Raw genomic sequence first — 17,390 nt, forward strand, 5'->3', positions numbered from 1 at the left:
TTTTGTGTTTGGTTTCTGAGGCTGCTGTGTACTGGACAGGGTGTTGGTAATGTGCAGTGTGGCCATCAGAAAAAACACTGTTGAGGGCTGGTCATCAGCATGTTCATACGATACACTGTGTGTGGGTGGTTTAGGTACACATGCATGTCTTTATGGCTGATTAGTTCATAATCTGGGTCTCTCAATTAGATGTGAAAAGGCTGTTGGTAATAATGACACTTTACACAGGGTTCATGTGTAGGCTGAAGACCAAATGGGCCGCTGAGTGACAGATAAATGCTTCAACGTAAAGCCCGGGTCATATCAAAAGGACCCTTTGAAGTGGATCAGCATAATTTGGTGTATAGATTTCTGTGTGCCTGTGTGTGCGCGCGTGTGTGCGTGTGCGTGCGTGTGTGCGTGTGTGTGTGTGTGTGTGTGTGTGTGTGTGTGTGTGTGTGTGTGTGTGTGTGTGTGTGTGTGTGTGTGTGTGTGTGTGTGTGTGTGTGTGTGTGTGTGTGAGGAATGAAGAAGAGCTTGTCTACAGGAGCAGCATATGCCTTGAGCTCTGCTCTGTTTGTGTAACAGGTTTCTGTAGACTGTGATCCCTGCAGTGTCAGCCTCCTGCTTGTTGGTCTATTCACACTGTGAATTTATCTATACATATACTGCTGCCTATCATGGACTAAGATCTGATCTAGAAACAAATAGATTAGTGTTCCCCAAGTTTCCTGAGCAAAAAAAATTATTTTTGTTGTTGGAAATAAAATAGTAGAAAATGTGTTCTCAAGTATTCCCAGGCATAAACAGAGATGTACCAATGTAAACAAGGTTTGAAATGATTCTGTTTTTGTCAAATACTATCTGCTTGGGATTCTTGCGGTCAATTTGCGGTGTACAAATGATTTATAACTACTGCATTTTCCGGCCCCTCGACCATCTGCTCAAGTAAAAATCGTCCCACGGCTGAATGTAATTGGGAACCCCTGAAATAGACTAATATACTCAAATAAAATAAAGAGCGTACATGATCCTATTACGAGTACTCGCGATAGCAGTATGGACATCTTCGGAAAAGGGCTTGGACTAGAAAAGGGCTTGGACTAGAATGATGGCTGAAGTTTCTGCTACTGGCCTGGTACCATATGAATGGCACACCACTGGTGTGTTAGCTGTCTTTGGATTCAAAAGGGGAAACAAATATATTTTCAGTTGTTGCAGATGTCAAATAAGGGAAATAAATGTTCAATTGAATGGGTGTGTTACGCAAGGTGACTGTCACACCCTGATCTGTTTCACCTGTCTTTGTGATTGTCTCCACACCCCTCCAGGTGTCGCCCATCTTCCCCAGTGTTTGCTAGTTTGTCTTGTTTGTCAAGTCAACCCGTGTTTTTTCAACCAGTGTTTTTGTTGTTTTGACCTCTGCCTACCCTGACCCTGAGCCTGCCTGCCGTCCGGTATCAATGCCCCACCTTTGGTTTACTGACCCCACCTCTGGTTTACTGACCCCACCTCTGGTTTACTGACCCCACCTCTGGTTTACTGACCCCACCTCTGGTTTACTGTCTATTGCCCCTGTTGGATTATTAAACCATTGTTAATTTGATGTGTCTGCATCTGGGTCTTACCTTCATACCTGATAGTGCCAATGAATAGCCAGTGGCCTTGTTCTGTAGTGTGAATTCAGATGTGGTTTCCATGGCCACAATATGGAAGGACAGCAATGCAACCCAAAACCTCTCTCAATAAACGTAACGTTTTCATCTATAGTGACATTTAATATCGGTTAGCACAGCTTGCTCCATCATCATTTGTGATTTCATTGTGTCATTATCAACAATTCTAATTTGATCCACAATTCTAAATGCCCTGAGTAAAAAGCTATTTAATTTCACTCTCTGGATCAATAGCTCCTAATGCAGCATGTCTCACTTTCATTTCATGGCAATGAATTGCATTCATAATCATATTGACAGTATTGACCGGTATTGACTAGGCTGGGAGGGCTGGCAACACATGCAGTGAACTAGAACTAAGTGCCATTTCATTAGAGCTGGAGTACAAACCTTTTAAATAGCCTGTTTCGCCATGTTATGAAAATGGAAGGGATGATTGACAAGGAGATGCTTTCTCTTTACAATCAATTGAAATGCATCTTTGCCTCATGTTGGAACTTGACATAGATTATTTAGAGATTGCGGTATTTGTATAGTCTGAGGCCAGAGTGACTACAGCGTGACTGTAGTGCGCCATTTCCCCTACAAGCAAATACTCTCGCATTGCTAAAGACAGTCGGACATTCACTATTAAAATGTGTACTTTACACCCCACACTGGGTTGTTGAGTGTTTTGCAGCGTTTGTTGCCGCTAATGTCTAGTTTTCTAGTTGATTATTATTTTGTAAAAGCCAATTGCAAATGCTTGAGGACTATTGTCCGAGCAGGCCACTATTTGGCAGGAAACGGCAGCCATATCCCTTATAGGATTACAATCATGTTGTAGCCATATCCCTTGTAGGGATTACAATCATGTTGTAGCCATATCCCTTGTAGGGATTACAATCATGTTGTAGCCATATCCCTTATAGGGATTACAATCATGTTGTAGCCATATCCCTTATAGGGATTACAATCATGTTGTAGCCATATCCCTTGTAGGGATTACAATCATGTTGTTTCGATATGTTCCCTGCCTTTTTAGTGAGTAGATTTTAAAAAATTTTAAATAATTATTATCCCAGTATTTAAGAAAAGTGTTTATTTAATACCTGTAGCATTGCCTTGTTCTCCGGGGGTTTGTGCATATGCGCCCAGGAGAGCGCTAGACAGAAGCTTATACTACACTAAATAAAACAAATGATTTGAACAACAATGTGCAGAAAGTGGGATTTCACATAAAATAATTTCACCATGTGCCTTCACCATGATTCTACCCCATACCTTAGGGTCCCGGAATGTTCTATAGTTTCCAACTCTAGCTGCTAAATTACCAGTCAAGAAAAACAACTTGTAACAAAAATGTAATTACATTTATAAGTACGGGGTCCAGTAGAGGTTGATGTTTAAAAGCAGCTTGGAATCAAAGAAAGCACTGGAATCATGGTGAAATCAGTGGGATCTGCATTTTGCACCACACACTTTGAAAAGGCATTTGATCAAACAAAGCTTTGGATGTCAATGATGATGTGCTTCTGATAAAGTGATACAAGCATTGGCACAGTGCTTTGAAGTAAACTGCTTAATTACTGTACATTACTAACCGTAACCGTACATTACTGTAACCACACAGCATTGTGTGATTGGCAACTGGCAACTTTTACAAACAACTCTGAGTGATCTGATTGAGAGACATCAAGGTCTGAAGTCAACCAACCAAACAACATTTACAACATTTATATGATTTACAAAATTAATTATACAGAATATTACACTGTAATGGAAAACTGATTCATATGGTACATTTTTACATTTATCGACAATAAAATAATGTGAAGAATTATAGTGTAAATTAGACTGTATATTATGGTGCATTGTTGAAAAATGTTGTGGGCAGAAAAATAGTTGTATTTTTTGACCCTCTTTTTTTTGGACCCTCTTTTTCTCATAATATCCAATTGGTAGTTACAATCTTGTCTGATTGCTGCAACTCCCCAATGGGCTCGGGAGAGAGTCATGCGTCCTCCGAAACATGACCTGCCAAGCCGCACTGCTTCTTAACACACTGTGTGCTTTAACCGGGAGCCAGCTGCACCTATGTGTCGGAGGAAACACCATCCAACTGACAACCAGAGTCAGCTTGCAGGCGCCAGTTGACTGTAAGTTACCGGAAAAATAATGGTAAAAAAGCTTACAGTAACAGTATTGGATACCATAAATTATGGTAACTAAACAGGAAACTGGCTGCCTGTAAGTAACAGGAAATGTTTTACATTCTGAAAACGTCTGAAATGCTACTTAAATAAATCCTACAACTGTGATATGTGGTTGACTCACCTACATATCTGAGGATGCATGGACTAATTGTCATTCTGGATAAGAGCTTCTGCTAAATTACTAAAATGTAAATGTAAACATGTACAGTGTGGGCTACTGTTCACCTCCATTGGCCGTGAGACACGACAGCCTATAAGCTATACCGTTTGACAAAATCATGAAACATATTTTTTTGTGTGTTTGTGTGAGGGCTGTACATATGTGAAGGCCTGTGCCGATTTCATATGTCAGGTTCATGAACTATTCTGTTATGTATTATTGAGTGAGAGACCATTACATTTCCAATGAGAGCTTATTTGACGAACAACTATCTTCAGTGTTCCTCAATGGAACTAGTGTTGTGTGTGTGGGTGTGAGTAGGCCTATGCACCTCAAAACATTCAGTTCATGAAACTTTTATAAACTACATGTTTTCTTTCTGCCAAAGTGTCTTTCAGATACAGAGTGCCAATAATGGCAGGGGAGATGTAAAGGCATCATCTAAAAGACAAGGCCACAGAGGTGCGCATCAGAGGTAGAGAAAGGAAAGTGTGGGATGGGAACAGGGTCACTTTCTCCCATCAGAAGCAATCACAGACAGTATGGTTTATTTTTACTTCATGATAGCACTTATCCCATCATCTGCAGAGACCACCTATTCCTGTGAGTGCTTTGCACTCAGCCCTCTCATATTATAAAAAATCAAATCAAATGTTAGTTGTCACATACAACAATGCAGAGTTAAAAAGTACAAACATTTTGCAACAATCTTTTAAAAATAGTAACAAAATAAAATATCTATAACGAAAATATAAACACAATATATAAAGTGTTGGTGCCATGCCATGTTTCATGAGCTGAAATTAAAGATCCCAGAAATGTTCCATATACACAAAAAGTTTAATTCTCTCAATTTTTGTGCACACATGTGTTACATCCCTGTTAGTGAGCATTTTATCATTTGTCAGGACAACCGCTACACATGACAGGTGTGGCATATCAAGAAGCTGATTAAACAGTATAATCATCACACAGGTGCAGAGTATTTATATTTGTAATAAAGCCCTTTTGTAGGTAAAACTCATTCTGATTGGCTGGGTCTGGCTTACTAGTGGGTACTAGTGGGGTGCTGCACATGCCAAGTCATGTGAAATCCATAGATTAAGGCCTAATTTATTTATTTCAATTAACTGATTTCCTTGTATGAACTGTAACTCAGCTAAATCTTTGAAATTGTTGCATGTTGCGTTTATATATATATTTTCATTATACAAAGTGTACGTACAAAGTCAATGTGCAGGGGTATGAGATAGTTGAGGTAATTGAGGTAATATGTACAGTACAAGTCAAAAGTTTGGACACACCTACTCATGCAAGTTTTTAAAAAATACTATTTTCTACATTGTATAATAATAGTGAAGACATCAAAACAATGAAATAAAACAAATGTAATCATGTAGTAACCAAAAAAGTTTTTGTGCATACCGCCCGAACAGATCCACAGATGATGCAATCTCTATTGCACTCCACACTGCCCTTTCCCACCTGGACAAAAGCAACACTTATGTGAGAATGCTATTCATTGACTACAGCTCAGCGTTCAAAACCATAGTACCCTGAAAGCTCATCACTAAGCTAAGGATCCTGGGACTAAACACCTCCCTCTGCAACTGGATCCTGGACTTCCTGACGGGCCGCCCCCAGGTGGTGAGGGTGGGTAGGAACACATCTGCCACGCTGATCCTCAACACTGGAGCTCCTCAGGGGTGCGTGCTCAGTCCCCTCCTGTACTCTCTGTTCACCCACGACTGCATGGCCAGACAAAACTCAAACAGCATCATTAAGTATTACAGACTGGGTCAGGTAGTGGTTGAAAATGTCAGTGAATATACTTGCCCAGCAGGACAGCGTATGCTCTGAGTACGCATCCTGATCGTCTGTCTGGCCCTGCAGCCTTGTGAATGTTCATCTGTTTAAAAGTCTTGTTCACATAAGCTACGGAGAGCGTGATCACACAGTCGTCTGAAAACGCTGGTGCTCTCATACATGGTTCAGTGTTGCTTGCCTCGAGGCGGGCATGGAAGGCATTTAGTTCATCTGGGGGGCTTGCGTGACTGATGTTGTAAACTCCTTAATGCCATCAGATGAATCCTGGAACATATTCCAGTCTGTGCTAGTGAAACAGTCCTGTAGCTCAGCATCCGCTTTATCGGACCACTTCCATATTGAGCACGCCACTGGTTGTTCCTGTTTGAGTTTTTGCTTGTAAGCAGGAATTATGGTCAGATTTGAGTTAAGGTCAGATTTGCCAAATGGAGTGCGGGGAAGAGCTTTGTATGAATCTCTGTGTGTGGAGTAAAGCTGATCTACAGTTTTTTAGTTGCACAGGTGATCATTTAGTTTGCCCTGTGGACTGAACTAACATTTACTGTGAATTTTTGGTTAATCACAACCAAAAATCTTCCTGTAGAATGACAATCTACGATGAACCACCACACTTTACACCTACAATCACACATTTACCTTTTTCTCAACAGGGAAAAAAACACACACACATTTCTCCACCACCTGGATTTCTCCTGACACCATATATCAGGGGTAGGCAACTAGATTCAGCCACGGGACAATTTTTGTGGGAGTGGATGGTCAAAGGGCTGGAACATAATTAGAATAATTTGCAGGCTGCAAATTGACCACAACTAAACACAAAAAGAGATCGTATTTTAAAATAACAATAATTTCATACATTGAGACACAATCACATATGTCTTTTTTTTTTGTGGGAAGACTTGGGAAAAGATTTCCTGAATTAAAGAAATGTTTTGCTGATTTTACAATCTTTTTAAATGTTTTATTTATTTTTTACTAAAAACTTTGGGGGCAAAAAAATGACTCATGGCCCGGTTTTGGCTAGCAGTCCGCCTGCTGCTGACCCCTGCTTTATATGATGCCTCCCTTTATAGTCAAGTGATTAACCAAAAAGTGACAGTACATTTCAATTCAGTTCACTGGGCTAACTAAATTATCATCAGTAGATAAGCATTATTGAATGTGCTTGTTGGGAGGAGTATTTTTGTCAATAGCTCATTGAGTGCCCAGTTCATCAAGAATAAGGCCCAGGGTTTTCATTCCTCGTATTCATGTGGATGGAATCGACTGCTGGCAGTAGACAGTATGTGCCATGGGCTATTAGCAGTGAAGTTGTCATTGATATTCACTGAGAGAATTGCCATATAGGAACAAACCACTTTGCAGTCACATTCTGTCTATGCCAGATGATATCTAAGAGATAACCATGTCGTCGATAGAGGACGCAACTTGTTGTACTTTGATGTATACCATGTCGTCGATAGAGGACGCAACTTGATTGCACTTTGATGTATACTGTATTCTATTATACTGTATTTTTGTCAATGCCACTCCTACATTGCTCGATCTAATATTTATATATTTCTTAATTCCATTGTTTTACTTTTAGATTTGTGTGTATTGTTGTGAATTGTTAGATATTACTCCACTGTTGGAGCTAGGAACACAAGCATTTCGCTACTCCCGCAAAAACATCTCCTAAATATGTGATGTGACCAATACAATTTGATTTGATGTTTAGCCTACTCCATATGTTATCAGGCGCACATAGCAGTGCTATTAAATGAATTGCCTTGATTTGCAAATCAAATGCATAGCAATTTAAACACCAAACCCAAACAACATTTCTATGCGCAATCTCCCCAAGAAATATTGGCATAGCCTAATGTAGTTATGTGATTTGTATGTGGTTTCCACAGCGCTCTGTAGCTATGTCGACAGTTCAGATCTAGGACTAGTTTGCCCCTCTAATCTAAACCCAAACTGACTTCAGATCAGCGCATAGGACAACCTCTAAATAGCACATTCTGAGATGGTTTGATGGAAGTCTGCGTATTCGCGTTTTGTAGCCCACTACTACTGTAGGCTACCAATGTACAGTTCCACGAGGAAGGGGGCTGTAACTGTGCAGCTATTCACCTCGGTCTGAAACCACCACAGTCCACCACCGTTGTCTCACAACCGTCCCGCCTGTAGGTTACTGAACTGCGCGTATTCCGTCGGAGTGATATTTTCAAAATGATGGTCATTCAGACCATTTATATTATATATTGTAGCCTATGGGCTTCGTTTTCGACGATTTTAGCTAGAAGGAGCATTGCTTGAAATAGGCTCTGGGAGCCGGTCGGGGTGATGCTATGAGGCGAGCACATCGTCGCTCTTTGGTTAGTGTCTGGTGATGAGACACCTCCAAATGTTGTGTGGAGAAGTAGGCTACCCATCGGGTGCGCTCTTGGTGAGAAAACATGAAGTCGTATCGTGAATGATTTCGTTGTCCATTAAAATATAACTTAAATTCTTTATATTAAAATTCAACAGTTTATATGCTCAGAACCGACTACAGAGTCGCACAATAAGCAAGGTAAATAAGACTATCTGACGAGTTTTGCGCTAATATACCGTGGACGGTTACTATGCCAGAATGGGTCTACTACGGTTTTTATTTTTCTATGGACTATTGCACACCCAAGTCAACGGTAAGTCCTGGAACCTTTCATTTGATTTGGTCACCACAATTAAGTTTGTAATAAAAACATAGCTTTTCCCTGTTTTTCGTTTTAGATATACACAGAGTCTAAGTGTGGGTACCCCACCTAAAACATCGAACAACCCCGCGTTTGATTAGAGCACCTGCAGTAGCAACTGTATTTTGCCTGACTTGTTCTGTTTATTCCTCATTTCAAAACGTTGCAACAAGCAGGCGAAAAAGGGGTGCACACATGTGGCTTCTGTTTGCGCGTTAATGTGTCTCAACATGCAGGGGTTGATCCTTTCAACGTGGCTTTGATGCACCAGACTATTTTATGAGCAATGGATTGTCAGTGTGTTTTTTATCGATTGAATTCGTTGACATTTTATTAACTATCATACAAATTAATCATATATTGCAATTCGAAACATATGCTTATTTAGGGGTCCCTGATTAATTTAATTGTTAATGAATACATTTTCCTAATTGATGTAAGTCTATCATTAGGGAGGATTTGAAAGGTTTAATTTTGCCCTTGGCTGATAAATGAAAGCAACATTTATTCGGTTTCAATTTAATGACATTCAGCACTGTATTGTGTCAATTACCCATAGGTGACTGACAATATTTAATAGGCAGCAGCTTTCACTTTCATTGTCATCTTTCTTTTGTTAATAATAAGTTGTCACCCCCTTCTTTATATTTAATAGACACCATTGATGTTCTACTACATTTTCACAGTCTTAAAGGAAAAATCCACTTACAAACTATATTTTAGTATTATTTTAATTAGTCCACAGGTAATCCAGTCCCAAATGTTTTGCATGTCAGCAGTCAAGTTTTGAAGATATTGGATTTTCAAGAAGCATAGTGTCACTTGCCACATCACCATGATGAGTCCTAAGTCTTGAAAACTTGACTGCTGACATAGAAAACATTTTGGGACTGTCAACAGCAGACTGAAAAAAATAGCAGAATATAGTTTTGAGTGGATTTTCCATTTAAGAATTTAGAGGGACATCAATAGTGTCTAAGAAATGTAAAGAAGGGGAAAAATGGGTGAAGTTGATGGATCTATACAGTTGGACCCCGAACATCAGAAGGCTTGTGTTAGACTCAGATGATTTGGGTTCTGATATGCAGCTGGTGGAACTTAGATTTTTTTCTCTGAAAAGTCCCAAAAACATGTCATGGAGACTATTATGCTGAATTATCTTATAGTCCTGTGACTTGTTTCAGTCTGTTATATATGGACACTGTGTCCACTGCTCACAGGACATACTGTACGTACTGTCTGTCCCTTGAGCACCATCACTGGTGAGGACACAGCACTCATAACGGTTGAGCTCCCTGTCTTGGTCGATATGGGCTTTCCAGGCCAATGCCACTGTGTTGTCCCCCACTGGACATGCAGCTGTTTTTGATGACCATGTCCACATTGAAAGCATTGATTTGGTGAGAGAGGGGGCTGGTTCCATCCCTATGGCTGTCGACTACCATATGCACAGTGATGCCCCACTCCATTGCTTATATTCTACCACATTTACATTTTAGTCATTTAGCAGACTCTCTTATCCAGAGCGACTTACAGGAGCAAATATGGTTAAGTGCCTTGCTCAAGGGCACATCAACAAATTTTTCACCAAGTCGGCTTGTGGATTTGAACCAGCAACCTTTCAGTTACTGGCCCAACGCTCTTAATCACTCTTACAGGGCTTTCATTCAACTCCTGTACCTGTACAATTGGGTAGCAGGTGTTAAACTGTGTGCTAGTATGAGTATTTTATTGTGTTTTAGTAGCAGTATCTCTCTCTGTCTTTCACTCTCTTTCACACACACTCACCCGACTCTCTCTTCATCGATTTTTTGCTTTATAACTTTGTCAAGTTGGCTTTGAGGTTGTTTTCTGCCTGTGCATGTGTGTTATTGTTGTGTATGAAAGAGGGTGACATGGAGAGTTTTTGGCAAAAGGCCATTTGACTGTCTGTGGGTGATTAAATGGCAAGGTCTTGGCAGCGCTGTGTTATTGAAAGTACGCTTGAGATTAAACAGAAACATTATGAGACAACGCCATGTCACAGAGAACGACACATTATCATCCTCTGCTGTGATGGGTGAGTCCAAGATGGTCAATATCATTAGTCTATATTCAGTCAATTCCTGATAACTGCACATTGGGTGAAGTGCAAACTCTATGTGCACAGTGCAGTTCACCAATCAGCAATTCAAATACATTCATTGTACATGCACTTTAAAAGTATAATTGTTATTCCACTGTAATTTCAAGGGACATCATAATTTGTCAATATTGGTACAGCGTGTTGATATCAGTGGTAGGTGATGGTATTGCCATAACTATTCTGACTGACTGGGTTCCCTCAGTACACTTCCCTTTATGAATATTCCAGCCAACAGCTATGTTCAGTAGGAGAGGGATGTCAGCTGTAATGGATGTGACAGTTGATATGGTCAAAGTTAAAGTGCAGAGGGAGATGCTGTTTTCATATGTTTTTGTTTAGCCAGAGTGCAGCTAAATCCCAGTCAAGCGAAGCCATGACATTTCTGCTGTCGCCTGGGCGTACAGTTTTACCTCAGAGAGAGAAAGATAAGGTAGAGTGTAATGAGTTTGGAAAGACCATAGCTGCTCTATGGGGAAACCTTATCTCAGAAAGTTCAGGTTGTCGGAAGACCTTTAAGACTAGTTTATTCAGGGATAAAAACCACTGCTCATATGCAGGGCCATAGTAGAGTAAGCCCTGGGTGGCTGTAATGAGCATTAGTCTGTTTCAGCTTCTGTACTGCTCTCAGGACTTGGGTGAAACTGAGTGCATGAATTGCGTGGGCAGTTCCATGAACAGGCTCACTGAAGGGACTAATGAAATGAGAAGCTTTTTGGAGGGTGGATATCTTTGGTTACGTATGAATTTATAACTGTGGTTGTAGTTGAATGGATCCAGCCAGTCCCCATTAGGGCCATTAAACACTAGGTGGGGGTGGGTGTGGGTGTGGGGAAGGGAGGGGGAGTGAGAGTAAGTCAGACGGGCAGGGAGTCGGCACACTTGAGTGGGCTGGGTATTGGTAATTATCTGAGAGTGGCGTTTTGGAGTGTGGCATGCCAGTGGCTGGCAGCTTCGCTCAGGTTAGCAATCCACCTGTTGGATTAGGTAGTCTGGTGGATTTGAGAAGCTGGAAATAGACGCATTTTGTGTATGGTTAGCAGATTTCCGATCAAGGAGAGCTGTGCAGACTTGAAAGAGCAACAGTTGCAGAAAACTAAACCCATTACTAAAACATATTTCTGTCATGGCTCAGCTAGTCTCGTCATCCAACTGAACACTATAGCTCTCTCCCCGGTTACCCTGTTAAGTGCTCACTCCCATCCTTACACAGAAAAACAGAGTAGTGTTTGTCATATCCCATTTGTCTTGGTATGAGTAATGATAGAATCATGTTGTGTTGTGATGCCTCACTGCGTCACCAACACAGACAAGGGGAGAAGAGGAGGGTTGTGGGTACTAGGTAGAGCTGGAGACAGTGTGGGAGCAAGCGCTTGGTAATGACATCAAACACTTGCTGCTTCCTCTCCTTCCCACAGCATGGTTGGGTTGCTTTTCCTCCACTTCCAGCTGACACACAGGAATGTGTTCCTGTTGACTTGTTCACGGTGACATCAAACCCTGGGTGAGGGACAGAGAAACAGACTCCTCATACACATTGAATGCAAAAGTCTGATTCTGTCAAAGAGGAACAGAAGACACACAAACATGTTGATTATGCTTTTCTATATCCCCAATGGGCACACACGTGCCTATCTGAAGACACGCTTGGAAATAGAAATCGACATTCAACATTTATTTGCTACACACACTAACAACCAACTCTCTCACCCACTCACCACCCAGCAGCATCTAAGAGGAAAAGAGCACTTGACGGAATGTGTCAATGAAAAATCCAATTAGCCATAATAACTCTCTGGCTTCTGTCTGTCAGTGTGGATATTGCGGCTCGTTTTTGTGTGGTGCCATGGTGTGTGTGCTGCCTGTCAGGGCCTGGCACTCATTTATAGGCTTTCTCTCAGACTTTCTCCCTGTATATTTTACACATCAATCCGGACTTACCGATATTGTCAGTTGGTATTACTGAACATATCTTATGTTGGCATATGTGTAGCTAATCATTTCTCCAATCTTCTCCTCCCAGGATCTCGTCTGCGTCAGGATGACTCCCCTCCTCGGATCGTGGAGCACCCCTCTGACCTCATCGTGTCCAAGGGGGAGCCGGCCACCCTCAACTGCAAGGCGGAGGGGCGTCCCGCCCCCACGGTGGAGTGGTACAAGGACGGGGAGCGGGTGGAGACAGACCGGGACAACCCCCGTTCCCACCGCATGCTGCTGCCCAGCGGCTCCCTCTTCTTCCTGCGCATCGTCCACGGCCGACGTAGCAAGCCAGACGACGGCAGCTACGTGTGTGTGGCCCGCAATTACCTGGGGGAGGCAGTGAGCAAAAACGCATCATTAGAAGTAGCATGTAAGTCCCACCCACAATTCTTTATGTTATGGATGAGTGCCATGAAATTGGAAAGATAGAGTGCCCCATTGGACGAGCTGTGTTGCCTATATGTGTATGTGTTTTAATGATGCTGTTATTGTAAACTCGATGATATGACCATTAAAAGGATAGTAGCAGCACATATTTTGTGGATGGTAATATTGCGGTCATAAATTATAGTTATGAAGAAGTTATAGAGAATTATAGAGAATAATTGCAGAGAATACTATTGTGTTGAATAAAGGTGTGTGTGTGTGTGTGTGTGTGTGTGTGTGTGTGTGTGTGTGTGTGTGTGTGTGTGTGTGTGTGTGTTTATAGACCTATATAGTGGTCCCTATAGGTCTTAACGGTGTGACAGCAGCTTGATCTATTGATTGCCATTACTGGGGTCCTAAGAGGCTAAATGAAAAATACCATGAAAAATGGATGAAGTCTCTAGATTGTTCTTTGATTTCTGTTTGACGTCGTGCACTCTCTCTGCCCCTCACTGGGAAGTTAATGTGGCCTCTGGGATGGGAGGGCTTGACGTTAAATGAGGTGTTTCATTTATTTTATTTTTTTACTTAAATGCAACTGTGTGTGAGTAGGGCAGGACTATAGCTACAAATGAGGTCTGGACCTCATTTTTTAAATTAATATATATATATATATATATATATATATATATATATATATACACAGTACCAGTCAAGAGTTTGGACACACCTACTCATTCAAGGATTGTTCTTTATTTAGACTATTTTCTACATTGTAGAATAATGGTGAAGACATCAAAACTAGGAAATAACTCATATGGAATTATGTAGTAACCCAAAGTACCCACCCTTTGCCTTGATGACAGCCTTGCATTCTCTCAACCAGCTTCATGAGGTAGTCACCTGGAATGCTTTTCCAACAGTCTTGAAGGAGTTCCCACATATATTGAGCACTTGTTGGCTGTTTTTCCTTCACTCTGCAGTGCAACTCATCCCAAACCATCTCAATTGGGTTGAGGTCAGGTGATTGTGGAGGCCAGGTCATCTGATGCAGCACTACATCACTATACTTCTTTGTAAGTTTGCCCTTACACAGCCTGTAGGTTTCTTGGGTCATTGACCTGTTGAAAAAATAAACGATAGTCCCACTAAGTGCAAACCAGACAGGATGGCGTATTGCTGCAGAATGCTGTGGTAGCCATGCTGATCAAATCAAATCAAATTTATTTATATAGCCCTTCGTACATCAGCTGATATCTCAAAGTGCTGTACAGAAACCCAGCCTAAAACCCCAAACAGCAAGCAATGCAGGTGGAGAAGCACGGTGGCTAGGAAAAACTGATAAGTGTGCCTTGAATTCTTAATAAATCACAGACAGTGTCTCCAGAAAAGCACCCCCACACTACCACACTTCCTCCTCCATGCTTCACCACACATGCAGAGATCATCCGTTCACCCACTCGACGTCTGACAAAGACACGGCGGTTGGAATAAAAAAATCTACATTTTGACTCATCAGACCAAAGGACACATTTCCACTGGTCTAATGTCCAATGCTCATGTTTCTTGTCACAAACAAGTCTCTTCTTCTTTTGGTGTCCTTTAGTAGTTCTTTGCAGCAATTCAACCATGAAGGCTTGATTCATGCAGTCTCCTCTGAACAGTTGATGTTGAGATGTGTCTGTTATTTGAACTCTCTGAGGTGCAATCTGAGGTGCAGTTAATTGCTGATTTCTGAGGATGGTAACTAATGAACTTATCTTCTGCAGCAGAGGTAACTCTGGGTCTTCCTTTCCTGTGGCGGTCCTCATGAGAGCCAGTTTCATCATAGCATTTGATGGTTTTTGCGACTGCACTTGAAGAAACTTTCAAAGTTCTTTAAATGTTTTGAATTGACTGACCTTCATGTCTTCAAGTAATGATGGACTATCATTTCTCTTTGCTTATTTGAGCTGTTCTAGCCATAATATATATGGACTTAAGGCTAGGGCTGTCTGCTGTATACCACCCCTACCTTGTCACAACACAACTGATTGCCTCAAACTCATTAAGAAGGAAATAAATTCCACAAATGAATTTTATAAAAATGGTGTGTGATTTTTTTTACCCCTTTTTCTCCCCAATTTCGTGGTATCCAATTGTTTAGTAGCTACTATCTTGTCTCATCGCTACAACTCCCATACGGGCTCGGGAGAGACGAAGGTTGAAGGTCATGCGTCCTCCGATACACAACCCAAACAAGCCACACTGCTTCTTAACACAGCGCACATCCAACCCGGAAGCCAGCCGCACCAATGTTTCGGAGGAAACACCGTGCACCTGGCAACCATGGTTGGCGCGCAGTGCGCCCGGCCCGCCACAGGAGTCGCTGGTGCGCGATGAGACAAGGATATCCCTAGCGGCCAAGCCCTCCCTAACCCGGACGACGCTAGGCCAATTGTGCGTCACCCCACGAATCTCCCGGTCGCGGCGGGTTACGACAGAGCCTGGGCGCAAACCCAAAGTCTCTGGTGGCACAGCTGGTGCTGCAGTACAGCGCCCTTAACCACTGCGCCACCCGGGAGGCCCAATACAAATTCACTTTTAACAAGGTACACCTGTTAATTGAAATGCATTCCAGGTGACTACCTCATGAAGCTGGTTGAGAGAATGCCAAGAGTGTGCAAAGCTATCATCAAGGCAAAGGGTGATTTGTTTAACACTTTTTTGTTTACTACATGATTCCATTTGTGTAAATTCATAGTTGTGATGTCTTCACGATTATTCTACAATGTAGAACATTGTAAAAAACTAAGACATACCCTGGAATGAGTAAGTGTGTCCAAACTTTTGACTGGTAATGTATATATATATATTTTTAGGAACTAATTTGGGGTCTCCACTTACTGTTGAGAGTTAGAATAGTGGAATACACAAGTTGCAATTTCGAAACGTGGTTGTGCATCAGCAGTTTTTCTCTTGTTATATATTACTCATTGACAGTCACTCAAAAAGCCCATGTCAGAGAAAAAAATACATTGGTCAATTTTAGTCTAGTTCGTCACTGGCAGCCTTACCATTATGCAGAAGATGCAATTGCCTCAGACCTCACATCACCAAGGGGCATCATGAGCTGGGTTGCGTTTAAATCCACTGCATCCGCATATGTCGTCCTTTCACATCTACGATGGAAGGTGGCAGAGCTACAGCTGTGTTTGTCAGACCATGAGACATCTCGAAAATCGGTCTTCTCACGAAAATGTCTTTAGCGTCCGAACGGTTTGGCCTTAACATTAATTTGACCCCTCAATGGATAAGATGAGACTCTCACGATGGTGTTCTCTAATTTGCTCTACGACCCCCATCAACTCCCGTAAAAATAGCCCTATGGTTATTGTGAGTAGCCTAATTTATCTTCCTCTAACTCTGCCTTCTACTGAGTTTATACAAACTGTTATATCCTACCATTCCGATAGATTGGAGACTGTTAGAACATGTTGTTGTAACGTTCATCATTTGCTTGTTATTCCATTGGTTACCATGATGCAGATGCCCAGGTGTGGGCCACACTCATTAAATGTGTTGCTTTTAAATGTTAGAGCAATCACTAGTAAAACCTTTCTTGTGAATGACCTCATTAGTGAGGGCAACTTTGATTGCACGTTTCTCACTAAAGCATTGGCTGTCTTCAGACTGTAGTGCCGCTCTTATTGAAGCCTCTTCCCCCCCAAATTAAAAAGGTTGGGGGGGACAACCTCTATTTTCACTAATGCTCTCAGCTGTAAGGACATTTCATTTGGCAACCTTGGGTCTTTTGAGCATTATGCTATACTGTTTATTAAGTCAGCACCCAGTGCTGGCTCTAACCCTGTATAGGCCACCAAAGCACAGCCCCACTTTCTTTACTGATTTCTCTGAGCTATTGTCTATTGTCCTTGAGAACTATGATAAAATCATCGTGTTGGTCGATTTTAATATTCATTTTGACAAAGAGACGGCCTCCAAGGCCATTGAATTTATGAATCCTTTTAGCTCTATGGACTTTATCCAACATGTTACTGGGTTCACCCATAACCGCGGCCGTACTCTCAACCTGGTTATTACCAAGGGGCTTTCTATTGCTGTAACCTCTATTGTTGACACTGCTTTATCTGATCACCACTGTGTATTTTTACTACCTTGTTGCTCATATTACAACACTGAACGCATTATTAAAAAACATTATCTTACTTCTGAAGTTGCTACAGATTTTATTGAGTGTATGAACAGGGATGTGACAAATAGCTTTTTACCAACTGAGGAACATTGTCAAGGTGCGGTCAACTGCAAAACATACAGAAAGATAATGATCAAGATCAGAAGGAGAGCACACATTACACT

The 17,390-nt window shown here is 41.6% G+C and overlaps 1 protein-coding gene across 5 annotated transcripts in view; it reads left to right on the plus strand.

Annotated features, from left to right (window-relative positions):
• Positions 1-17,390, plus strand: part of LOC109892552 (roundabout homolog 2-like) — a 210,641-nt gene that overhangs the window by 52,902 nt on the left and 140,349 nt on the right. For 4 of the 5 annotated variants that reach the window (XM_031826451.1, XM_031826452.1, XM_031826449.1 and 1 more), the window contains exon 2: positions 12,709-13,035. In XM_031826451.1, the coding sequence (XP_031682311.1) occupies positions 12,709-13,035 (327 nt within the window). Of the gene's footprint in view, positions 1-7,877; positions 8,516-12,708; positions 13,036-17,390 lie in introns of those variants that run through there. The other variant, XM_020485166.2, reaches the window with a different exon arrangement.

Source organism: Oncorhynchus kisutch, linkage group LG6, assembly GCF_002021735.2.
Source record: "Oncorhynchus kisutch isolate 150728-3 linkage group LG6, Okis_V2, whole genome shotgun sequence".
Taxonomy (NCBI): domain Eukaryota; kingdom Metazoa; phylum Chordata; class Actinopteri; order Salmoniformes; family Salmonidae; genus Oncorhynchus; species Oncorhynchus kisutch.